The sequence below is a fragment of the Muntiacus reevesi genome, chromosome 4 (genome assembly GCF_963930625.1).
Source record: "Muntiacus reevesi chromosome 4, mMunRee1.1, whole genome shotgun sequence".
NCBI classification, from domain to species: Eukaryota; Metazoa; Chordata; class Mammalia; order Artiodactyla; family Cervidae; genus Muntiacus; species Muntiacus reevesi.
In genome coordinates, this window is record NC_089252.1 from 170796328 (window position 1) to 170820948 (window position 24621).

The 24621-nt window shown below is 50.3% G+C and overlaps 1 protein-coding gene and 1 non-coding gene across 5 annotated transcripts; both read left to right on the plus strand.

The window, feature by feature from the left end:
• Positions 1-722: 722 nt before the first annotated feature.
• On the plus strand, positions 723-24621 carry TIMELESS (timeless circadian regulator). 4 transcript variants are annotated; one of them, XM_065934887.1, is made up of 31 exons: positions 739-805; positions 6893-7015; positions 9409-9591; positions 9848-9984; positions 10139-10292; positions 10604-10718; positions 10812-10874; positions 11137-11238; positions 11421-11576; positions 11823-11956; positions 12136-12223; positions 12514-12690; positions 13038-13255; positions 13505-13608; positions 13751-13920; positions 15662-15787; positions 15893-16044; positions 17099-17196; positions 17284-17407; positions 17515-17716; positions 17964-18109; positions 18712-18797; positions 18886-19003; positions 19087-19169; positions 20321-20460; positions 20671-20848; positions 20930-20998; positions 21120-21238; positions 22343-22586; positions 22716-22808; positions 22961-24621. In XM_065934887.1, the coding sequence occupies exons 4-31, from the start codon at positions 9900-9902 to the stop codon at positions 23032-23034; spliced, it is 3618 nt and encodes a 1205-aa protein (XP_065790959.1). In that variant the 5' UTR covers positions 739-805; positions 6893-7015; positions 9409-9591; positions 9848-9899; the 3' UTR covers positions 23035-24621. The 4 variants fall into 4 exon arrangements, with proteins under 4 accessions (XP_065790960.1, XP_065790959.1, XP_065790962.1 ...); XM_065934890.1 differs by lacking the exon at positions 9409-9591 and having other exon boundaries at positions 22961-23036; positions 23495-24621; XM_065934886.1 differs by lacking the exon at positions 9409-9591.
• LOC136168013 (U6 spliceosomal RNA) lies at positions 16317-16423 on the plus strand. The gene has a single exon (XR_010663180.1). It is a non-coding gene; the product is annotated as a U6 spliceosomal RNA (small nuclear RNA).

Below are 24621 nucleotides of genomic sequence, written 5' to 3' on the forward strand. Positions count from 1 at the left end.
TTAATTTAGAGCAGCCCAAAATAATCTTCAAATGGCATCTTTCTGCCTTTATCACTAGTTCTATAGTCTTTATTTTCCATTTTTTTGTGTGTCTTTTCACTTTCCGCTCATCTGTCTTTTCATCTTCATCAAATTTCTTCTAGCGCCTCATGTCCCAGAAATTGATTCCTTCTATTGAAATCTTAATAATTAACGAGATATTATTTGTTTGATCCCTATCTTCCTTCGTTGTTGGGAAAATACACTCATCTCAACAGGAGCCAGAGGAGCCCCTGGCTTGACGATGAATACTTACCTTGACCCCTTCCTTTTACGAGCCAACTGCACACCTCACAAGCTTTAAACCTATACCTACAGTAAGACAGGCACCCTGGCCCCACATGAGACCACGATTGCGCATAGCTGCACGCTCCATTTCCTCACAAATAAAGCCAAACTTTTCTAACTAAGCTTGTTAAGACTTTGGAATAATCCACTTGACTAGGAGAAGGGGAAGAATGTAAATTCACCTCTATTCGGACTTAGATCCCAATGATCATAAGTCAGCAGGAAATCCATCGCGCCAAGAGCTCGGGCTCGATCCAAGGGACCGACTCAGATAAAACCGCACTGGTACTCGCTTCCTTGCTCTTTTGCTGCATCACCAACCGCCCCGGCCGCTGAGCGCCCCGTGGGCCGGCCCGGCTCGCCCCGCCCCGCTCCCGCGTAGGCAGGGGCGGTCCGACCCGGCCGGCGGCGGGAGCAGCGGCGGAGCCGTGCTGCCGGGCTGCGGGCCCGCGGGGAGCCGGAGGAGCGGCGGCAGCGGGTGAGTGCGTGCGTGGGCAGGGAGGCTCGAGGTGCGCTGCGTGCCCTCGGGGCCACGGGCGCTCCCGGGGGCGCGCGAGCCCCGTTCCCGCCGCCGGGTTTGGAGGCAGGGGCGGGCCGCGCGCGCGCAGCTCCCGGGCGCTGGCAGCTCGCCCGGGGCGCCCGCGTGTTCTCCCGAGGTCGCTCCGCACGGCTGGGCCGCCCTCGGGGGCGCGGCTGTGATGGAAAGGGCCTTGCGACCTCTACTGCACGGCGGAAGCGCCCCCGGAATTTCCGCGTCTGAGCTGCCCATCCAGTTCGGACCCGAAAGAGAACAGGTGTGCGACTTGGTCGGCAGGAGCCGGGGTCCAGGGTCGCTTGACTCACAGCTTGAGCTTTTATAAGCTGGGTTTCTCATTCCCGTCTGACCTGCCCCTTGGTGGAACACTCACGGAGCTTGCCGTCTCTGCTTGGCTCTGTTAGCTGGACCGTCAGCCGTTAATGAAGCTCCTTCCCTCGAGTCTCAGTTCTAGGCCCTTCCTGCTGCCACGCATAATTACCTTTATAAAAGGCAATCTGGTCGTTTCAGATTACATTTAAAGCTCCTCTTTGGCTGCCCACGGCCAAGGTTAGGTCCTTAGGTGGGTGTCCAGGCCTTTGGCAGTCTGACTCCGACTCAGCTTGTTTTCCAAAGGGTCTCGTCATTTTTTTTTCCGTCTCGTGCCGCTGAATCGCAGCCCTGTGGGAACGGTGTTTGTATGGCGTCTGTCATGCTTTGGGCCTTGTGCTCCAGCTGTTCCCCGAACTTGAAGTCCTTACCACTTGTCTGCCAAATAAATGAGCTTCTCTTTCAGGAGCGAACTCAGCTGTCCCTTTGAAAACCTCTCTTTTCAGCCCTCCTAGGCCAAAGTAGTCACTTTTTCCTTTGTGTCCCTGGAGTATTTTACCTCCTTCTGTATATGACGGGCTTCCCCAGTTACTCATTGGTAAAGAATCCGTCTGCCAGTGCAGGAGACACGGGTTCCATCCCTGGGTCAGGAAGATCCCCTGGAGGAGGAAGTGGCAACCCACTCCAGTATTCTTGCCTGGGAAATCCAATGGACAGAGGAGCCTAGCAGGCTACAGTCCACAGGGTCCAAAAGAGTCAGACACAACTTCACGACTGAACATTTTCTGTGGCACTTACACAATTGAGTAAAAGGTACTCAGCTCCTACAGTGCACTGTGTTCCGTACCAGATGGATGGAGAGGGATAGAACAGAGTTCCTACCCTTAAGGAGCTGGAAGGAAGGACAGATGTGAGGCCTCTGCAGTTACAGGGCGCCAGGGAATTCCACCCTGGCTTCCTTCCTCTGCTCACTTGGAATTGTCTTGAGCAAACTTCTCTACTTTCACAGCTTGACAGGCCACCTAACTACCCGATGCCTCCAAATCTCCAGCCCAGCCTCTCCTCCCTCAGCTTCAAAACTTGTCTACTTCAGCTTAGAAAGAATGTATTGACACTTATGTTGTGCTGGTCACAAAGGTTTCTAGTCTCAAAAGAGTTTATATTTTAGTGCAGGTAACAGGAGCTTGAGTTAGAGTCACCCAAAGAGTGTTTTCAGAACACTCTTGTCCAAGCCCCACTCCCGGGAGATTCTGACTCACTCACTAGACTCTGAAATTCAAAGGTGAATATGAAACAATTCCTGCCTTCAGGGATGATTCAGGGAGATAAATGTTTTAAACGGTCTGTTTAAGGAGTATGTACAACATGAACTACAGATGCCATGATGAAAGTCTGTTTATGGCACAAAATAAACACAACAGAGAGATGCTTTCTGTATGGAGAAACCAGGAGGATGTGCCGTGGGCAGAGTTCTGAAAGGCGAGCGGATAGGCTCTAGGTGGGTGAGAGAAGGGTGTTCCTGACAGAGGAGTGTCTTGGGAGACGCTTAGAAGGTTAACTAGCAGACAGATCGGAAAGGACTTTGTATTGTAGGCATCAGCGCATGCTGAAGGTAAAACAATTCAAATAGTACTGAAGAGAAAGATAGCTATTTCTCCTGACCTAGGTCCCCCAGTTCTCCCCAGAGACAATTACTATGAGTTTCTTATGTAGTCATTGAAAGGTTTTAAGCAGTGTGGTTAAATGGCCAGCCCTGGTAACCGTGTTATGGATAGATTTAAGAGAACTGGACACAGGGAAAGAGGCTAGGTAGCAAGAGATACTGGGGATCTGAAGCGAGGCAGGAGCAATGGGACAGACAAGGGCCAGATGGGAGAGCGTAAGGAAGCAGAGTTAGCTTGAGTGACTGACTCAAGGTATTTAGAATGACTTCTAGGTTTCTTATGTGAATAGCTGAGTAGATTGTGTCAATTCCTGAGAAATCCAACAGAAAAGTAAAGACAACCAAGGGAAAGGATGTTGCATTTGGACATATTAAGTGTGAGGATTTGAGAAGAAGGTGGAGATGGCTATTCATGTGTGGGGCTGGCACCAGGGAACTCAAAGTGGCAGGAGATACCGGGTGTGCTGGCTGTTGGCCCCGAAATGGGAGTTGAAGATGTGGGAGTGGATTAGTTTGCCCAAGGAGCTGTGTAGAGAGACAGGAAGAGGACTAAAGGTGTAGGCTTAGGAGTCTCCCGTGGCCTCGTCGTTAGGATTCCAGGCTTTCACTGCCGTGTCCAGGGTTCAGGCCGTGACTGAGATCCCGCAAGCCTTGCAGCCGTACGCACATAAAAAGGAGCATCCCACTTGAGGAGAGGAGGAACAGCCAGTATGGGTTTGAGGAAAGTTTTAGTTTTTTGGTTTTCGCTTTATTGGATTTCCCTCCTCCTAAGATGGAAGAGCTTTGAGCAACTTATACGGGAAAGGAGCCAGTATAAAGAGAATGTTGGAGACAAATGAGGAAGAACCAACTGAGGGATAAGAAGTGGTTAAGACTGAGCTTCCAGTTGAGCTGTTACGGATGGAGAGCTTAGATTCGAAGCAAAAAGGTCACTGTGGGCATTTGAAACATGTGTGTTTTTCAGTTTGGGTGGAGAACTTTGAGGGAGGTCATTTCTGGTTTCTGCTGTTCTGAGAGGAAGGGACCAGAGACGCCAGCTGAGAGGTGTGGGAAGCCGTGGGGTAAAAGGACGTAAGGGTAATTCGTGAACGTTAGAAACAGCTGTTCCTTCAGAAGAGGGAGAGGACCCGGCACACCAAGGATGCTGGGCCAGGCTGAAGGCCTGTTCGGATGGAAGATCACATCTGTTGTGTATCATTGTGCAGGGTTGTTTGGTTTCCCGCAGCAAATCCTAGTCTAGATTTGAATCCAAGAGCCTGGAGAGTAAGTGGTTGCATTGATCTGAGGCTGGGATCTTTTGTGGCGTGAATGCAGTAAGAGGAAAAAAGACTGAGACCTTACAAGAGTGATGTGTAGTGACACAGTCGTAGGATATGTGCTCCTGCTTGCTCTACCCCAGTCTGATCATTTTGTTTTTCAGCTTAGAAATCCTCAATTAGTCCCAGGCTTATATTGTAAATCCTTAAACTGATTGTCAATAAGTTTTCCCATAAAGCCAGTTCCAACCATCTTTTTCATTGCTCTCCTGTTAATCTCCTTTATTCATAGTGGTTCCCTCTCTGCTTTTGCTCTGGAAGATTCTCTGCTCAAATTCCCCTCCTCCTAGCTGCGTAAATTCTAAGGCAGCCTTCAAAGGCCCAGTTCTAATCACACTTCTCTGACAAAACCTCCTTGACTACTTCAGCCTGAAAAGAGTCCTAGTTTCTCAGAATCTTTTTTCAATATCACTTACTTAGAGCTTGTACTAACTTGCCTTTTATATTGTTTCCTCTATATTAGGTGAGTTTTATTTGTGCAACTAAATTCCTTAAATATCTTCAACACCTTTAGCCGCTGTACCCACAGAGCCCTGACTTTTGCCTAAAGCTCTTTGTAAGCCCTTAATGACTGACTGTAGAGTCCCGTAGTTGGAGAGGAAATTCATATTTTGAGAAGTCTTTGTACTCAGCACTCAGTAAATATCAGTTTGATATCAGTGCTTCTCAGACTTTCTTGGCGAAGGACCAGGGTTTTTCCCCACCCAAGCTATTGCAGACCAATGCTTTCTCCCCCTCTCACCACCAACTTTATTGTGATATAATTGACATATAAAGAACTGTTTTAAAATAGTAGGCCTAGGAACTTCTATGGCAGTCCAGTGGTTAACACTACGTGCTTCCAATGCAGGGAACATGGGTTCGATCCCTGCTCAGGTAACTAAAATGCTGCATGGCGCTGCACCCCACCCCCCTACACACAAAAAGGTAAATTTAAAATTAATTAATTTTAAAAATAATAAAACTTGAATAGTATTATTAGAAAAATTAAATTACTAGAGAAGTAACATTAAAAAAAGATATACAGAATGGAGACATTTTTACTATTAGCCCATGGGATCACAAAGAGTCGGACACGATTGAATGACTAGCACTTTCATGCTTTTCACTGTTAGATTCAACGTACATCGGCTCTGTCAGCTTGCTGTAAGATGTCCTAGGTGCTTATGCTTTGTTTTCTGGATGCAGACAACTAACTGTTTAGACACCAACGGGCCACTGCTCCACAGATGACATGAGTTCCCTGACCTCACTTGAACCACCCCCTACTTATTTTTCTTAGTGTGCCGATAAGAGAGCTGAGCTTTAGGTTAAGCCACATGCTGAAGATCGCCACCTTAGTACCGGACCGAACTGGAATTCCAATGCCAAGTGTCATTTTGTTCATACTAGTGATACTCAAAGCTGCTTGTTGGAGCAGGGTGGGTTTGGGACCAAAGTTTTTGTTTGGTTTTGTTTTCAAGAAGTGTGTTTGTTTTCTGTTTTGAATTACAAGCATTTTTAATATTTCACGCTTTGTTTTCCTTTGGGTCTTGGCATTTTGAGGCCTGCAAGTATTAATTTCGGATGATTATTGCCTCATCTCAACTGTTTAGTACTCTGCTGAGTGGGAAACTTAACTAATATTCCTTTTATTTATTTTTTTTTTCCTTCTTGTATTTTAATTTTATTGGAGTATAGTTGATTTACAATGTTGTGTTAGTAACAAAGATGAAAAATCCTATGTGCTAAGACCCACCCAGTACAACCAAATAAATAAATATTTTAAAAATGAGAATAAAACAAAATGGACAACAGTATATTTGAATTGTAAAAACAATGAAAAATGGCTGTCTTCAGTGAATACTGCTTTTTCTGGATGTATGCTGACAAGCTATCAGTTATTGTTGTTTAATTGCTAAGTCATGTCTCTTTTGCCACTCCATGGACTGTAGCCCACCAGGCTTCTCTGTCCATGGGGTTTCCCAGGCAAAATACTGGAGTGGGTTGCCATTTCCTACTCCATAATATTCCTTTTAAATGTCCATGTCTGCTTTGTCTAAGGTGTTTGATAAAGTTCTCATCTGTCTATGATGAAATGTGAAAATACAGCATAATGAATTTTTTCATAAAATCAAATATATTAAATGTAAAGAACTATTTTATCCTGGGATTTTTGTCCTTGTTAGGTTTTCATGGGGTTTTTTTGGTGTTTAAATACTGAAAACAGAATGTGTAGTTATTGTGTGAGTGTTTTTTATAATAGCTGTTTTGAGATACAATTCACATACCATAAAATTCACCCTTTTAAAATGTACAATTCACAGAGATATGCAACAGTTACTGCTGTCTAAGTTTAGAACATTTTCATCACTCAAAAAAGAAACCATAAGCGTGACATAAGCGTGACTACTAGCAATCAGCCCCATTCCCCCCTCTCCCCCAGTCCCTGGCAGCCACTGAACTGTAACACTTTATGTCTCTATGGATTTACCTATTCTGAGTATTGCAGGTAGATGGAATTGTACAATATGTGACCTTTTGTGTCTGACTTCTTCACAGAACATAATGTTTTCAGATTTCATCCATATTATGGTATGTATCAATACTTCATTCATTTTTATTGTCAAATAGTATTCCATTGTATAGACATACCACTTTTTGTTTATTCATTCATCAGTTGGTGGACACTGGGGTTTTTAACACCTTGGCTGTTACAGCTGTGTGCATTTTTGGGGTGGACATGCATTTCATTTCTCTCAGGTGTTTACCTGCGAATGGAATTCCTGCCCCTATGTTAGCTCCGTGTTTAACATTCTGAGGAATTGCTAAACCGATTTCCACAGCAGCTGCACTGTTTTATAGTCCTCTGCCAGCAAAAGTGAGGTTTGTGTGCCTGTATTTTTTTTTTTTTTTAATGTCCTTAAGTTACAAAATGTAAAGACTGCAACCTTAGGTTAGTCTCCCTAAATTACAAAAAAAAAAAAAAAAAGACCCGTCCGTGAAATCCAAAAGTTTGGGAACTACTGCATTATACCAGTCTGTATTTAAAAACAAAGCAAACAAAAGAAAACCACCGGAAAAGCGCGGCACAGAAGGAAGTGGTGGGAACTCGCTGCTGACTGCGGAATCCAGGTGCAGAGCTGCCTTTGCATGTTGGCTTTTCTCCAGCATAACAGGCTTGTGTGTCTTAAAGCAGTTTGCAACGACAGGGTCATTTGGCAAATATTTCCTGAATGCTGTGCCTGTGCGCGTTTCCCTCAGCCCCTGGAGTTTCTGAATATCTGGATCCGGCCTAAGCAGACGTTCTAAGATGGTTTTTTGTGTTTGTGCCGCATGTGGTGGCATGCGGGATCTTAGTTCCCTGACCAGGGATCAAGCTCAGACCCCCTGCTTTGATCAGAGTCCTAACCGCTGGACAACCAGAGCGGTCCCTCTAAGCTGGTTTTGAAGTGCAGCCTGGCTCAAAAGACTGCAGGCATTCTGGGTGTGTGTTCACTGGGTACAATACCAATTGAGGGTGTAATGTTAATGCTCTTACTTGCATACTTGCATGTTTTGTTATTTCTAATATCTTTTTCAAGGGAAAAAAAAAATTTCCTTTCTACTTTTCTGTTGGTTCTTTAGCAATCCAGAATTCTGGTTTTACTGTTTTGCCTTTGTTGTGGGTCAAAGAGGGGGCATGGGAGAATTATTTTCAAAGTAGAAAACACGAAGGAGAATAAAGTGCTCTGATTGAAACAAAGATAAATTAAAGGCTTGTTGGGGACATCCCTGGTGGTGCATTGGTTAAGAATCTGGGACTTGGTCCCTGGTCTGGGAACTAAAATCCCACCTGCTCAGAACAAGTAAGCCTGCGCACCTCAACAAAAGATCCTGCAACTAAGACCTGCTGCAGCCAAATAAATAAAAATTAAAAAAAAAAAAAAAAAAAACATTTAATAGAGGAGAAAAGACTTATTCTAGAGAATTATAACATAAAGAAGTGTTCAGTGCTGGAGGAGGCAGTCCATTTAGAATGACATGTGCTGTCAGAACCTGCCCTGCTAGAGACTCCAGTCCTCATGAGGAGGTGGGTGGTATTGAGCTGGATTGTGAATGTCAGATAGGCTTAGAACTTTTGGAGTTGAGGGAGATAGACTTTCCAGAAGGTGGGAGCAAGGTTTGGAGAGTGCAAGGCGGGGCTCTGTGTCTCAGAATGTGTATGTTTCTGTTCCTGAGCTGGAGGGTTAGCGAGCCAGAGAGGCAGCTAAGGCATGGGTCTAGGAAGTGGTGTGTTGGGCAGGTGTGTGTGAGTAGATCACTTACGACAGATAATCAGATTCTAGGACAGGAAGGAATCTGCCTGCAACGCAGGAGACCTGAGTTCAGTCCCTGGGTTGGGAAGATCCCCTGGAGAAGGGAGTGACTGCCCACTCCAGTATTCTTGCCTGGAGAATTCCATGGACAGAGGAGCCTGGCAGGCTACAGTCCACGGGGTTGCAGAAGAACTGGACGCGGCTGAGGGTATAACACACCGGGGAAGGGGGAGCAGCAGCCTAGAGAGATAACCCGGCTACATAGACGCGGGGATACAGCACCAGGCCTCAGACCTTGGTCCTCTGGACATGCCCATTCCCGTGGGGGGACAGGGGTGGAGCTGGGCTAGAGGTACATATGGAACCTCTATGGGGACATATGGGAAAGGTCTTTTTAGAGGAAGCTGAGAGTATGGCTGAATGTGATAAGGGGACAAGATTGATGGACAGTCCCGTGTGTGTGTGTGTGTGTTACTAGTGGCGGGCTCTGAAACATCCAGGACCTGTACCTACTTGATTATCTGATACGGATTTAAGGACCTTTATAAAGGGGGGCATGCTTCTGAAAAGGAAGATGGTCCTTCTGCGTAGAGGGACAAGAAGTTTAACTAGCTCCTAGTCACTTCTTTCCTTGTCCACCGGGTTAGGTGCTGGCTTCCACTGAGATCACCAAAACTTATGAGTCACTTTGGGGAGGAGAGTGAAGGAACTTTCTCTGCACAGCCCTAGGGCCTTAGAAGCCTCGGGGCTCCTGGGATGTATCAGATCCTCAGTGGGATCACCTCACAGTCACAGCTGGGTTTTCTCCGTTCTTGTACGGAAGAGCCGTAACTGTGTGTGGAAGGTGGACGGGGACTGGGGCTGGCAATTTTAAGGGAGAGGAAAGCTCGTTCCTCTCGTAGAGCTGCAGAGCTTTCTCAGGGTGAGTCTTGGTGCTGATGCCCTTCACTAACCAGCCTTTTTTTCTACTACATCACCTAGACTCTGAAACATACAGCTTCAGACCCAATTTAGAGGATGCGTGCATGCTAAGTCGCCTCAGTGGTGTCCAGCTGGTTGCGACCCCATGGACCGCAGCCCACCAGGCTCCTTTGGGATTCTCCAAGCAAGAATACTGGGGCCCAGGGATCCAACCTGTCTCTCTTACCTCTCCTCCATTGCTAGGCAGGTTCTTTACCATGAGCACCATCTGGGAGGCCCCAGGTTAAAGGATGGGATGACTTAATTCTTAGGCTTGGAGCCTCGTTGGTTGAAGCCTTAACTTAAAGCTTTCCCTGAGGCTGGGAGCAACACTTGTTGGTGCCGATGGAAGTGAAGCATTTGAGGGTTTTGTTCAGAATACCCGAAGCGCTCGGGCCCTGTGCGCTCCCCCCTTTTGTGGGGAGGAGCCCACATTGGTTTTCTCTCCTTGTCTCTGTAGGCCTCGTCATTTCTCTGTCCCTCGGCTCGTCCACTGATGTGTGGGCTTGAGCATGATGAACTGTGAGCTTCTTGCCACATGCAGTGCCCTCGGGTACTTGGAGGGAGACACTTACCACAAGGAGCCAGACTGCTTAGGTGAGTCCCTTTTTGAGGAAACCGATTAAAAAAGGAAAAAAACGTATTTGAACTGCGATCTTTTGAAGTTCTCAAGCCATGGGTGTGAAAGGCGCATGGACCTGGGTGGAGCTTCTTCCCCGGTTCCATGTAAGTGTTTGCTCTGTCCCTGAAGAGAGTGTGAAGGACTTGATCCGCTACCTGAGGCACGAGGATGAGACGCGGGACGTGCGGCAGCAGCTGGGGTCGGCTCAGATCCTGCAGAGCGACCTCCTGCCCATCCTCACGCAGCATCGCCGCGACAAGCCTCTCTTTGATGCCGTTATCAGGTGATGACCCAGCTTCTTTTCTTTTTAATTGAAGTATGGTTGGTTTATAACACTGTGCTAATTTCTGCTGACAGCAGAGTGACCTAGTTACACACACGTGTATATATGTGTGTGTGTATGCACACACATTGTTTTTTATGTTTCCTTTCACTGGGGCTTTTATCACAGGCTGTTGAATCTAGTTTCTGTGCTAAGCCGCAGGATCTTGCTGCTGATTCCTCAGCTTTTTGAGGTTTACCGTGGGCCAGCCTCTGGTGTTGGTGCCGATGAGGAACCCTAACGGCGTGCCCCTCCCCTCGTGACCTCCCCAGGCTGACGGTGAACCTGACACAGCCAGCCCTGCTCTGCTTTGGCGGCGTCCCGCAGGAGCCCAGCCTCCGGCGCCACTTTCTGCAGGTGCTGGCTTACTTGCAGGCTTACAAAGAGGTGAGGTTTCTCCCCAGAGTCCCTGGGGCAGAGTCAGGGGCGGTGGGGAAGGAGAACGTGGAGCCTGCTTAAGGTCCGTCCCCTGTTTCGTAGGCCTTTGCCAGTGAGAAGGCGTTTGGGGTCCTCAGTGAAGCTTTGTATGAGCTGCTGCAGCTGGTGAGTCTGTGCCTCCCAAGATGCCAGGCGGGCTGAGGGCGCAGGGGTGCAGTTAGCGCCCTGCTCCTCCTCCGCGGAGTCCCGGGCAGGGCATCGTCACGGCGACCGGTCCCTGGGGTACCATCCAGTCCGCTGCCCTGAGTCTGCTGCCTCGGGACTGCCTGAACAACACTTCCTTTCTTTTTAATCCTGCCCCTTCGTCAGGGTAGGCCCCTCCCGCCTTCCCCAGGGGGTCTCTTCCTCTGTCTCTCCTTCTGATCAGGGCTGGGAGGAACGGCAGGAGGAAGACAACTTGCTGATCGAGCGCATCCTGCTCCTGGTCAGAAACGTCCTCCACGTCCCCGCCGACCTTGAGCGGGAGCAGGTGATCCGGGGCGGTCTGGGCTCCCATGCTCGGTCAGGGAGAGCAGCCCCCTTTTCCGCTGTTCTGTCCTCTGCCTGGTCTGGGTGGGGGGCACCTTGGTCAAGGAGCGAGCTGAAGAACCCCCAGCCTGGGCGGGAGGACTGACCGAGCGCCCCCTTTCCACCTCTCTGCTCGCCGCCCAGCGGATCGACGATGACGCCAGCGCCCACGACCGGCTTCTCTGGGCGCTGCACCTCAGTGGGCTGGACGACCTGCTCCTCTTCCTGGCCAGCTCGCCTGCGGAGCAGCAGTGGAGCCTCCACGTGCTGGAGGTCATCTCCCTGATGTTCCGTGAGCAGGTGAGACCCCGGCCTGCTGCCGCCGTCCCTCGCCTCGCGTCCTTTTCTGCTGTGCAGCCAGAATTGCTCTTGAGTCATGACCGAGATGTCTGGGGAAGGCAGGTGACTTGTGGAGTAGCCATGTCTTAAGTACGGGGTCCCACCAACAGTCCTATTTTCGGTCACTCTCTCTGTCCCCCCTAGGAGGTGAACTCAGAATAGGGAATGACTGCCCTTCTGACTCGTCCCTCCTTGTTCTAAATCCAGAACCCTGAGCAGCTGGCAGGAGTAGGGCAGGGACGCTTGGCTCAGGAGCGGAGGACAGATGTGGCGGAGCTGGAGGTGTTGCGCCAGCGAGAGATGGCGGAAAGGAAGACCCGAGCCCTGCAGCGGGGCAACAGGTGAGTGGCAGACGGCCGCTCGAGCCGAGTTCCCGTCCCGGCAGCATGGGATGCCGGGGCCCGGGCCGAAGCCGGGTCACAGCGTGCTCTGCTGTACTGCTGAAAGAGGGCGAGGACGGAGCTTCCACAGAATGCAGGGGTCACCCTGCAGTTTTTTTGTGTTTTTTCCCCCTCTGCAGACATTCTCGGTTTGGGGGTTCCTACATCATCCAGGGCTTGAAATCCATTGGGGAGAGGGACCTCGTCTTTCATAAAGGTCTCCACAATGTGAGTATGGGCCTGTCGGGGCGGCTGGGGGGACATTGTAGAGTGGGGGGCCCACCAAGGGCAAGCATCTCTGGAGGTAAAGCCATCTCTGTTCTTGGGCTTAGAAAGTTGGAGGCGTAGGAGGCACAGAGTTTTGGCGTTGTCTTTACCTGCATCTTCACTTAGTACTGGCGGGAGAGAACCTTCTACGAGTTTCTTCTGAGAAAACTGAAGTACCAAGGATGTGGAAAGAGCTGCCAGTGAGGGAGGTGCTCAGGGCTAATTCTGATCCCCTCAACCTCTACCCCCAGCTCCAAAACTACACTTCCGACCTGGGGAAGCAGCCCCGACGGGTGCCTAAGCGTCGCCAGGCAGCCCGGGAGCTGTCCGTCCAGCGCCGCTCCGCCCTCAACGTGAGACTCTTCCTCCGGGACTTCTGCTCGGAGTTCCTGGAGAACTGTTACAACCGGCTCATGGGCTCGGTGAAGGTGAGAGCCTAGGAAGGGTCGAGCAGAGAGGTTACTCGGGCCTCTGTTGGGGGACGGGCAGGCTGGTGAGGAGCCCACGGGAAGCTAGCCGAAGAGCATGGCCTAGCAGGCGGGAAGGGTGTCGGGTGCGCCTGAGACACGGTGATGATGTCAGGAGGGAGTGGTTACTGATGGGACAAAAGAGACTATGGAGTAGTTGCCCCAGAGGAAAGGGAAGGGAACGTGGAGAGCATAAGAGGAGGGTGGAAGTTCTGGGACTGATACATTGTCACAGTGGTGTCCAGGGTCCCCCTGGTCACGGTAGGACAGGAGGAAGTCATGGAATGATCTGTTTTTCCTGGACGTAGGACCACCTGCTTCGGGAGAAGGCTCAACAGCACGACGAGACCTACTACATGTGGGCCCTGGCTTTCTTCATGGCCTTCAACCGAGCTGCCTCCTTCCGGCCAGGCCTGGTTTCTGAGACCCTCAGTGTCCGCACCTTCCACTTCATCGAGCAGAACCTCACCAACTACTATGAGATGATGCTGACCGACCGCAAGGAAGCCGCCTCCTGGGCACGCCGGTGAGCGGGAGGAGAACTGGGGTCAGAGTGGGCATCTTGGGCAGGTTGGGAATCAGAACGCCTGAATTCGGGATGGTGCTTTTCTTCCCTATTTCAGGCTTCAGGTGGTCAGGCTGGGGAGCAAGGACAGGCTGGGTCATTCAGTTATTGATGGAACTATTTTGGGAGGTGGGGGTGCAAAGGGGTGATACTGTTTCCATGAACCAAGGTGCTAAGCTGGCCTCCCTTTCACCTCCTTTCTTCTTGCAGGATGCACCTGGCTCTGAAGGCGTATCAGGAGCTGCTGGCCACGGTGAATGAGATGGATGTGTGCCCAGACGAGGCTGTGAGGGAGAGCAGCCGCATCATCAAGAGTGAGGCCTGGCCTGGTCGCTGGTCCTGCCTTCCCTGCCTCTCGACCCAGACCTCACCCTTCCCATCCCAGCTCCACCTGTATCTCCCATCCCCAAGCTTTTCAGACCAGTCCTTCCATCCCCTTCTCTTCCCTGTTTGCAGACAACATTTTCTACGTGATGGAGTACCGGGAGCTCTTCCTGGCTCTCTTTCGGAAGTTTGATGAGAGATTCCAGCCCCGCTCTTTCCTTCGTGACCTGGTGGAAACCACCCACCTCTTCCTCAAGATGTTGGAGCGGTTCTGTCGGAACCGCAGGAACCTGATGGTGCAGGTATGGGGCGGCCCAGGGGTGTAGAAAGAGCTGGGGGGAAAGGAGGAAGGGGAAAGCTGATCTGTTAGAAGGACTCTCGACTGAGGCCAAGAGTTTTGTTGGTGTTGCCATTGTGAGTTGGCCTTGTGAATTTCCCCTCATTCGGTTAATTCCTGATCTACCGTAAATATCTTCATTCAGGAACCGTTTATTAAACACCTGCTCTGTGCTAAAAGCAGATAGACTCTGGGGGTCCATAATTTTAGAATTTAGTAATTATGCTGTGCTATTTCCTGGCTGTTCTTCAGGAGCTCACTGTCGTGAGATAGAAAGGGCCTTCCCTACATTAAAAGTCAGAGGTCTGGGGACTTGCCCAGCGGTTCATTGGTTGAGACCCTGCACTCCCGCTGCAGGGGGCCAGGGTTTGATCCCTGGTCTGGGAATTAAGGCCCTGCATGCCGCCTAGCAAAGCCAAAAATAAAAAAAGTCAGAGACCTGGGTTGTCATCCTGTATTAGTTACTGTTAGAATAACTCAAGCTGCTTGTGTGAGTGTCCAGGTCTTTAGAGTTGATTATAATATCTACCCCTATGAGCCTGAAATGAAATAATAAATGAAAAATCTGGGACAAGAAGAAAATGTCAAGGAATTTCTATCCTGGAGACGCAAGGGCTCTGCTTTGTAAAAATTTTCCTGTACTTCTATTTGCTACAGCTTAAAACTTGGTCAGAAGTGAACTTGAAAGGGGCTGTGGTACCAATGTATTCAGTCACTCAGCTGTATCCACTGCAACTCTTTGTAACCCCATGGACTGCCGCCCACCAGGCTCCTCTGTTCATGGCATTTCCCAGGCAACAATACATGCCATTTCCTGCTCCAAGGATCGAACCCAGGTCTCTTGCGTCTCCTGCATTGGCAGGCGGATTCTTTACCACTGCGCCACCTAGGACAGCCGTAGTGCCAGTGAGACTTTTCTGAAAGGTCTTTTTTCACTCAGAACTCTGTTGGATCCTCAGTACTGTATGGCGCGTTTAGCGTTTACTGTCTCAGAGGTGGTGCTAAGATTTTCCCATAATCCCTACACCACCACCAGGATGCAGCCACAGACTGGTTAAGGAAGTTGTCCGAGGTCTTGCGAGTAAATGGCTAGCATCCATCCTTAATCCTGACCTGCTAGAATCCAGGCTCCTGCTCCTGACCTTTGGTGTGTTTGAAGTTCCTTGACTATATCATGAATGTCATTAAGGACCTCATCACCCATCTTTATTTACCCACAGCAAAGACTGATTTGCAGCCATGAGTTGGGGAGACAGGGTCAGGGTGTTGGCTTTCATTCCTCTGCTTTTCAGGACGAAAACAACCGTAGTGTACTTTTGCAGAATGCTTTCCTTTTTACAAAGCCCTTTTCATGTAGCAGTTTTTGTCCTTACAGCAAATCTGTCTGTCCTGTAGACTTCTGCTCAGGGTGTCACCGCCCCGAGAAATGAGTCACGTGCTGTTCCTGTGTTCTGCCGTGGCACCTTCTGCTCAGCCACATTCTAGGTCTCATCCACGCTGTGCTGTCGCTCACCTACTTACCTGCTCCCCCACCGGGGCCCCAAGGAGAAGGCCACGCGCCGATCACTGCCGCTTACCCGCTGCCTTCAAGTAGCTCGTGGTGGTCACTCCGTGAATGTCTGATTGATCCAGACTCCTGACTGATTAGTTCAGGGGAAAGTCCTCTCTGGCTCTCCTGCTGTCCTCTCACAATTCTTTCTCCGCAGAACAAACGAAAGAGAAGAAAGAAAAGGAAGAAGGCATCTGCTGCTCCTGGCGATGCCCCCTACAGCCCAGAGGAGCTGGAGGCCGTGTGGCCCCCCCTGGCCGAGCAGCTGCAGAGCCATGCCCAGGCAAGTCGCTGCAGAAAGCTTCTCTTGCGCCCAGTGCCCTGGACGGGCTGTCTGGGCATCCCCTCAGCCCTCCACGTTTCCGTGGCTTTGATCATCCCTCTCTAGGGTTCTGAGCTCGGCTTGGACTCTGCGGTTCCCTTTGACGCGGCCTCAGAGGTGCCGGTGGAAGAGCAGCGGGCAGAAGCCATGGTGCGGATCCAGGACTGCCTCCTGGCTGGCCAGGCCCCGCAGGCCCTGAGCCTCCTGAGGTCTGCCCGGTAAGAGCTCTGCCCGCCGTCCTCCTGCATCCGGCCCCCGGGCTTCTGGGGGCGGAGAGTGGCTTTCACTGGGGCGCAGGGTTCCCAGTCTTCCAAAGAGAGCAGTCCCCTCAGAAGCGCAGGAGCTCTCTCTGCGCGGGAGGCTGAGTCCGGGGCGTCTAGGTTTTGCTTTATTAGGTTTATTGTTTGTTTCGTTTCACTTTTGAAAAATATCAGCACAGTTAGTTGGGGGAAAAAACAGAGATAATTCTATGAGCCAAAGATAGCCGTCAGTGCTCGCGTCGGCAGCACATATACTAAAATTGGAACGATACAGAGAAGGTTAGCATGGCCTCTGCGCAAGGATGACACGCAAATTCGTGAAGCGTTCCACATTTAAAAAAAAAAAATAGCCGTCATTAACATTTTGATGAATTACATTCCAGAGTATTTTTCCCTTCTGTGTTATACATAGACATATGCACCTTCTTTTACAAAATAAAAATATAATGATACTGATTTATAGTATTTTTTTTAATTCTCAGTATATTGTGAGCATCATTTCTCATCAGATATATTTCTGCAATTGTTAATGGCTTTAAAACCCCACTGTGTATATTTGTCCAACTAAATGTCATGCATTTAGATAACTTGCATTTTGTTCCTCTATGATTTTCATTGCAATGAGGCTTACGAGGGAAAATTTCCCTAGTCTTTGTTTCATCTTTGAGATGACAGTTTGCGTTCTCTTTCCAGTTGGAAAATAAGTCTAAATTCCATCTACTACCTCAAATTATAATTTAGATTCCCTCTGGTGAGAGTGTTAGTCAGTCAGTCATGTCTGACTCTTTGCAGCCCCATGGACTGTAGCCCACCAGGCTCCTCTGTCCATGGAATTTTCCAGGCAAGAACACTGGAGTGGGTAGCCATTCCCTTCTGCAGGGGGTCTTCCCAACCCAGGGACTGAACTGAGATCTCCCACATTGCAGGCAGATTCTTTACCATCTGAGCCACCAGGGAAGCCCAAATTCTCTCTGGCAGAAAGCCTTTTTTTTCTTTTCTTTCTGTGCTGCAGGGAGGTGTGGCCAGAAAGAGATGTGTTTGGTGCTCAGGACATCTCCCCAGAGGAGGAGATCCAGCTACTGAAGCAAATCCTCTGGGCCCCGCTGCCCCGTGAGTCTCTACTCCTTCTCATCGCTCACCTCCCCTTTCTCTGGCGCCAGCCTCGCAGATACCCGGTAATCCTCGCTCTTTCTGTAGGCCAGCGGGGGCTGGAGGAACAAGGGGCGGAGCAAGAGGACGAAGAGGAGGAGGAGGAGGAGGAGGCGCTGGACGTGGTCCAGGTGTCGGAGAGAGAGTTTAACTTTCTGGACTACCTGAAACGGTGCGCGCCCAGCGGACGCGGCTGGTGTCGGGGCGCAGACCGGGGCGCCAGGCGGCCGCGCTGTGTCCTTCTCACACCCACCTCGTCTCGCCCCTGTCTCGGCGCAGCTTTGCAAACGCGACCGTGCTCCGAGCCTACCTGCTGCTGCTGCGGAGCTACAAGCAGAACGGCGCCCACACCAACCACTGCGTGGTCAAGATGCTGCACCGGCTGGCCCACGACCTCAAGATGGAAGCCCTGCTTTTCCAGCTTTCTCTCTTCTACCTCTTCAACCGTCTGCTCAGCGACCCTGCCGCCGGGGCCTACCAAGTGAGGCGGTAGCGAAGAACGGGGTCCGGAGGCCTGGGGAGGGCCCGGGGTGCAAGGCCCTGCGGGGTGTCAGGGCTGAGCCGCGTGGACGCTGAGGACGTCGGCGGGCAGGTTGGGGGGCTGCGCGGGGAAGGACAGAAGAGGCCGAGCAGGAGGGCCAGCTGGGAGCAGGTGCCAGCCGATCCCCAGAGGCCCGTGTTCCTGCCTGTGTAGGCCACGGGCCTGGCAGCAGCTCCCTCTCCCGCAGGAGCTGGTGACTTTTGCCAAGTATATCCTGGGCAGGTTCTTTGCTTTGGCTGCCGTCAACCAGAAAGCCTTCGTGGAGCTGCTGTTCTGGAAGAACACCGCTGTGGTTCGGGAGATGACCGAGGGCTACGGCTCCCAGGACGGCGGGTGAGCTTGAGGACGGGGCAGGCCTGGTGGTCGGTGGTGGGGGGCGACCCGGCGCGCCGGGTCAGAGCTGGGGGACCTGGCGGATCAGCCGGTGTCCCCTTTCGTAGGTGAGAAAACAAGCCCCGAAGGTGAAGTGTGTTACCTGATCTCACCCACGAGAGATCCGGGGATCGAGCCCAAGCGTCCTGTCTGCCCTCGTTCCCTCCTCCTCCCCCAGTGTTCGGGGGGTGCGGTCAGAGTCGGGGGCCCCACAGAGACCCTCTCTGTGCCTTATACCAGGAAGTGCTGGGGAGCCGTGAGGGCGCACGGAAACGTCTGCCCTCTTTCTCTGCGTAGCTCGGCTCCTCTCCTTTTCTCTTCTCTCCTCGTAATACCCTCAGCCCCTGCACTATCAGCTTCCAGGGGCCCAGCCTGGAGGATCGTGGTTTGGTTTTGGGATTCTTAAATACAAGGAGACTAAAAGGAAGGAGACGCACCTTAGGCCTCTGCTGGCTGGCTGCTTTGAGTTGCCTGGGCCGCCCTTGCTCCTGTCCGAAGGGAAGGCCCCTGGCCTCCTCTTTCGGAGCCAGCAGCCTCCACGATCCCCTCCTTTCCCCACTCAGATCTTCTGGCCACAGACTCCCCAGGTGGAGCCCGGAGGAGGAGGCCCAGCTCCGGGAACTCTACCTCGCGCATAAGGATGTGGAAGGTATGAGGCCTTGAGGTCCGCGGAGCTCGAGGGAGGAAGGCAGCCAGAGCCCCGGGCCCCCTCCCAGCGTCACCCTCCTGCACCTCAGGTCAGGACGTGGTGGACACCATCTTGGCGCACCTGAAAGCCGCTCCTCGGACACGCAGGCAGGTCATCCAGCACCTGGTGCGGCTGGGGCTGGCCGACAGCGTCAAGGACCTCCCCAGGTAGCGGCCGCGCCCTGGCGGGGGCTGAGCCGGGGCCCCAGCGCGCAGCCCCGAGCGCCCTCCCACGGACCCTCCCCGAACAGGAAAGGAACCCAGGTTGTGCTGTGGACGGAGGACCAGGAGCTCGAGCTGCAGCGGCTTTTCGAGGAGTTCCAGGACTCCGACGGTGAGCGTGGGGCAGGCTCGGGGAGCCTCGGGGGGGAGAGGCAAGCGGTCCGTTTCTTCTCCTGCTGCTGCCTCTTCCCGAGGGAGGCTTATTGTCTCCTTTCTGTCCACCTGCTCTATTTGGGGTGTTGCGCTTGTTTGTTTTTAAAGATTTTTTTTTTTTAATTATGTAAGTTACAAGTGTACACTTCACTGCAGTATGATTCACTATAGTCACTAATTTTTTTTATAATCCCTAATTCTTAAATTTTATGCCCCATTTATCATTGTTAAAAATTACTGGCTGTACACCCCATGCTGTACAATATGTCCTTGTAGCTTATTTTATACCTAAGTTTGCAAGTCTTAATCCACCCCCGCCCCGCACTGCCCCTCCCCCTTTACCACTGGTAACCACTAATTTGTTCTATCTGTGAGGCTGCTTTTCTGTTATATTCATTCATTCGTTTTATTTTTTTAGAACCCACATATAAGTGATGCCATATAATATTTCTCTGTCTTAATTATTTCACTTAGCATAATGCCCTCCAAGTCCATCCGTGTTGCCACAAATGGCGAGAATTCATTCTTTTTTATGGCTGAGTGGTATTCCTGTGTGTGTGGATGTTATTGTTGTTGCCTAGTTGCTAATTTGTACCCGACTCCTCGCAACCCTGTGGACTGTAGCCTGCCAGCTCCTCCGTCCCTGGGATTTCCCAGGCAGGAGTACTGGAGCGGGCTGCCATTTCCTGCTCCAGGCATCTTCCCGACCTGGGGAGCGAACTCGCGTCTCCTGCGTGGCAGATGGATTCTTTACTGTCTGAGCCTCCTGGGAAGCCCTGTGTGTGTTTTACATCTTTATTCATTCGTCTGTTTATGGACACTTAGGTTGCTTTTATACCTTGTCAATTGTAAATAATTCTGCCAAGAACTTCGGAGTACATGTGTTTTCGAATTAGTGTTTTTATTTTATTCGGATATACACTCAAGAGTGGACTTGCTGGGTTACATGGTAATTCTATGTGTAGTTTTTTGAAAGACCTCCATGCTGCTTTTTTGTGGCATCATTTTTGAGTGAACTGAGTTATCCCCTTTCCAAAGCCCGCTCTCTGGTTTCTGTACCAGTCCCTCTCCCCTACTGCTCTTGGCCAGTCACACTTTCTCTCTCTGTAGATGTCCTGGGTAACATCATGAAGAACATTACAGCCAAACGCTCACGGGCCCGAATAGTGGATAAACTGCTGGCTCTGGGGCTGGTGGCTGAGCGGCGGGAGCTGCACAAGAAACGCCGGAAGAAGCTGGCACCGAGCTTGGTAACAGTCTTGCCCTGGCTCTGCCAGCTGGGCGTGCCCCCCTCCCACCCCTCTCCCCCTGCAGTGCTCCTTAGAAGTAGCCCACCCAGATTCTTCCTGCCTCAGGCTCTTCTGCATAGGTCCCCCCAGTGGGGTAGTCAGGAACCGAGGACTCCATGCAGTTCCTTATCTTGTCTCCTTTGGTCCATCTCTCACCCCAATGAATTGGAGCCTGATGAAGAGGAATCGTTGCACGATTTTTGCCAGGAAGATCTAGACGAAGAGGAAAACGTGCCAGAGAAAGAGGATGAAGAGGATGAAGAGGAAGAAAGCGGCTTAGAAGCAGAGCAAGCCCAGGCTGGCTCCATCCTTTCAGCTGAATGCCTTGGGCAAAGTCTGCACCAGGAAGGTGAGGGCTTGGTTGGGAGAGATGTCTCAGATGGCAAGGTTGGTTGTATGGACCAGCTGTGAGTTTCCCACATTCCCTCAGGCTTTTCTGCTCCCCTCCTCTGGCTCCAGAACTGCCTCCTACGAGCAGCAGATGATCGGGAAGAGGTTGGTGAGTGAATAAGTGATGGATTTGGGAGGACTGGGGTCTGGAGGCTGCTGGGGACCTGCCGTGGGATGGAGAGCCAGTTCCTTCTTCATGTCCTTCACCATGTGACCGGGTGTTGTCCTAGGCTGCTCCCAGGCAGTTCCATTGGTGCCACTGACAGAAGAAAATGAAGAAGCGATGGAAAATGAACAGTTTCAACAGCTGTTGCGAAAGCTAGGGGTTCGGCCTCCTGCCTCTGGACAGGTAAATGCACCAGTTACGACATCAGCCAAGCATCTTGTTGCCTCTTTAAGATGCATCTTCTCACTCCCTGTCATCTCTGACCATGACTCCTGCAGCAGCTGTCCTGCTAATCTTCTTCCTCACCTGTCTTCTCTTCTCCTAAGTCCATCTTCCACACTGCTTTCACATTATCTTTCTAAAACATAGTTTTGATTATATCCCACTGTTTGCAGGACAAAGTCCACAGCCTCTGAGTGATGTATCTGGCCTTGGCCAAGCTTTGCAGCCTCCCGATCATGCCACCCAACACCTGCCTCACACTGTAGTCATCCTGAGCTACTTTCCATCCTCCAGACAGACCTTTTCATGCCTGTAAACAGTCAGTCATGCCAGAACCTTCCCCTTGCTGGAAGGTTCCAGCCACACACACGGGTGGCCGATCACCCATCTTCCTGATGAAGAGACCACCCGACTTCAAGAGTTTTAGTTTTGTCACTTCCTCAAGAAAGCAGTCTCTTTCACCCCTTCAGCCACACTCCCTACCAAAATTCACCAGAGGCTCACATCTCTAATATAAAACGGCATCGTATTGGTGCAGTCTTTGCGTGTAGCCTCTGTAGATCACCTGTCATAACTAATACAAAGTAAATGCCATGTGCATCGTGGTCAGTGTGCAGCACGCTCAAGTTCTGCTTTTGGAACTTCCTGGAATTTTTCATTTCTTTCCCCAGTGTTTTTGGTCCGTAGTTGGTTGACTCCATGGATGTGAAACCCGCAGGTGCAGAGAGCCAAGTGTAATCATTTTGGTGGCTGAGATTTGTTTGTCCCCTTAGTGTAGCCCCAGTCCTGTGGTGTCACGGTGCATCGTTACAGTACATTGGTTCTTTCTCCTGTTTGATTGTGAGATCCTTGAAAGCATGGATCGTATCTGACTCACTTTTAGGGCCCTAGAATCCATTCATTTACTTAAGTGATTAACAGCTGGATTAATAAGCAGTGAGTTCACAACCCTTGTGGCGCTTCACCATTAGGCTCGTATGTATTCGGTGAGTAATATCAAAATCGGGTGAGCTAGAGGCTTCTCCTCTCCCACTGCTCCTGCTTTCAACTCCTTTGCCCCTGTAGGAAATCTTCTGGCGAATTCCAGCCAAACCGAGTCCCACCCAGCTCCGGAGGATGGCAGCTTCCTTGAGCCAAGCAGAAGGGGAGGAAAGGCTTCATTTAGGATTAGAATCTAAGGTCCCTGGGGAGCCGGGCCTAGAGGAGGAGCACCAGCAGGAGGGGGAGCACCAGCAGGAGCACCGAGCACATGCCCTGAAGACCCGCCTGTTAGCTCGGGGAAAGAAAGCAGGCCAGCTGTCGCCAGAGGGTAATACCAGGACCGCTTCCCTACTGTATGCCTACTGCGTGCTGGCCATGTCGATCAAGAGGGTCTACAAGACTTCTGAGACCACACGAACCTAGTTCCCTAATTTCATGCCTCTTGTGGTTGTTTCAGAGGAAGGGACCAGCGGTGGGAAAGAGCAGCTGACGATGGCACCCAAGAAGCGACAGCTGCTGGACAGTGATGAGGAGCAGGAGGAAGATAAAGGTGGGGGCGGAAGTGGGGAGTCTGGTCGGGACCTGCTTTTTCTTCTAACCTCTAGCACTCTTCTCTCCAGTCCAGAAGATAAATGCTACCACCCTCCTTCTCCATAACATACTTAGATCTCCTCTCTCGTCTCATCCCTGTCATTCCCATAGCACCAGAGCTGGGAGTTCCAGGAATCCGGAAGAAGAAACGGTTTCAGATTGAGGATGATGATGAAAGCGACTGAAGGTGCAGATGCCCAGGGCAGAGATAAATCCCATTTTTAGTTGGTGAATTTGAATCCGAGTTTGGAGGGGCATACAGGACCTGGAAGCTCCTCTTACTGGACAGCAGCTGTGGCGCCCCAGACTTCCGCATGGGTTTAGAGTCCAGGAAGGCCAGGCCACAGTGTCGGCCTCCTGTTCTTCCTCCTCCTCCCAGTTTTATCCGTGTGTCTCAGTCGCTCTCTGGAGACTTATTCCTCTGCTTTGGTTTTAGTAGCACTCCCTGGCAAAGGAGAGGTGTGGTCCAAGGTGTGTAGAAGGCACCTTGGACCCCTCTTAGTGGTCTGTTCTCTTGGCTTTCTGCGGGAGGTGGGTCCCAGCACTCGGTGGGGAGTCTCGTGATGTGATGAGTGTGGGTATTGCAGCATTTTAAAAAGGCTCCCCTTCTCATTTTCTTTCCTGTGATCACCTTCAAAACACCAGATTGAGCCCAGTTCCTGCCACTGAAGTAAGGCTGAGATGCAGTATTCTTCAGATGATGAATATGTTTGCTTGGTGTTTGGCATCGAATTAAACATGTAAAATTTAAAGTTGCCAATGTTGATCTGACTTACCAATCTAAACACCCCAACCCTCCATCTGCATCTTTGTGATTAAAAGAAACCGTCAGCCTTCCCTTTTCTCTTGCTTTCCCTACAAAAGACACAAAAACATTCTTACCTCAAGCTCCTTTGTCCAGGATAAATCTTTAGGGTTAGAAGAATACGCATCAGAGCAGACACATGAACAGATGCTCACTGTTGTTAAGCATCGGAGATGTGCAAATTGAAACCACAGTGAGATATCATCTGATACCTATCAGAGTGGCTGTCATCAAAAAGACACGGATAACAAATGTTAGGCTGTAGAGAACGGGGACCCTTTACACTGTTGATAGGAACATACTGGGCTGGCACGACTCAAATGAACTTTTCTCTCAACCCCATAAATTGGTGTAGCCACTGTGGAAAACGGTATGGAGGGTCCTAAAAATAAACACTAAAAATAGAACTACCATATGACCAAGCAATTCCACTCCTGGGTATATATCTGAAAAATGAGAATGCTAATTCACAAAGATATATGCACTCAAGTGTTCATAATTATTTACCATAGCCAAAATATAGAAGTAACCTAAGTGTCCATCAACAGAAAAAATGATAAAGAAGATGTGGCAAAAAAAAAAAAAAAAAAGATGTGGCAAATATGTAATGGAATATTACTTAGCCATGAAAAGTAATGAAATTCTGCCATTGGCAATAACATGGAGGGACTGGAAGGGTATTATGCTTAGTGAAATAAGTCAGACAAAACCTGTATCACATGTATATGGAATCTGAAAAAAAACACTAGTTTCTGGTTGGGAAACAGAAGGAATAGGAGCAATTTAGAAGTAGAGAGTTAAGAGGTACAAACTGCTATGCATAAAATAAGCCACGAGGATATATTGTATAGAATAGGGAATATAGGCAGTAATTTTATAATAACTAAATGGACAATAACCTTCAAAATTGTGACTTGCCATGTCATATATTTTATATTGTACATCAACTATACCTCGAGTTATTTTT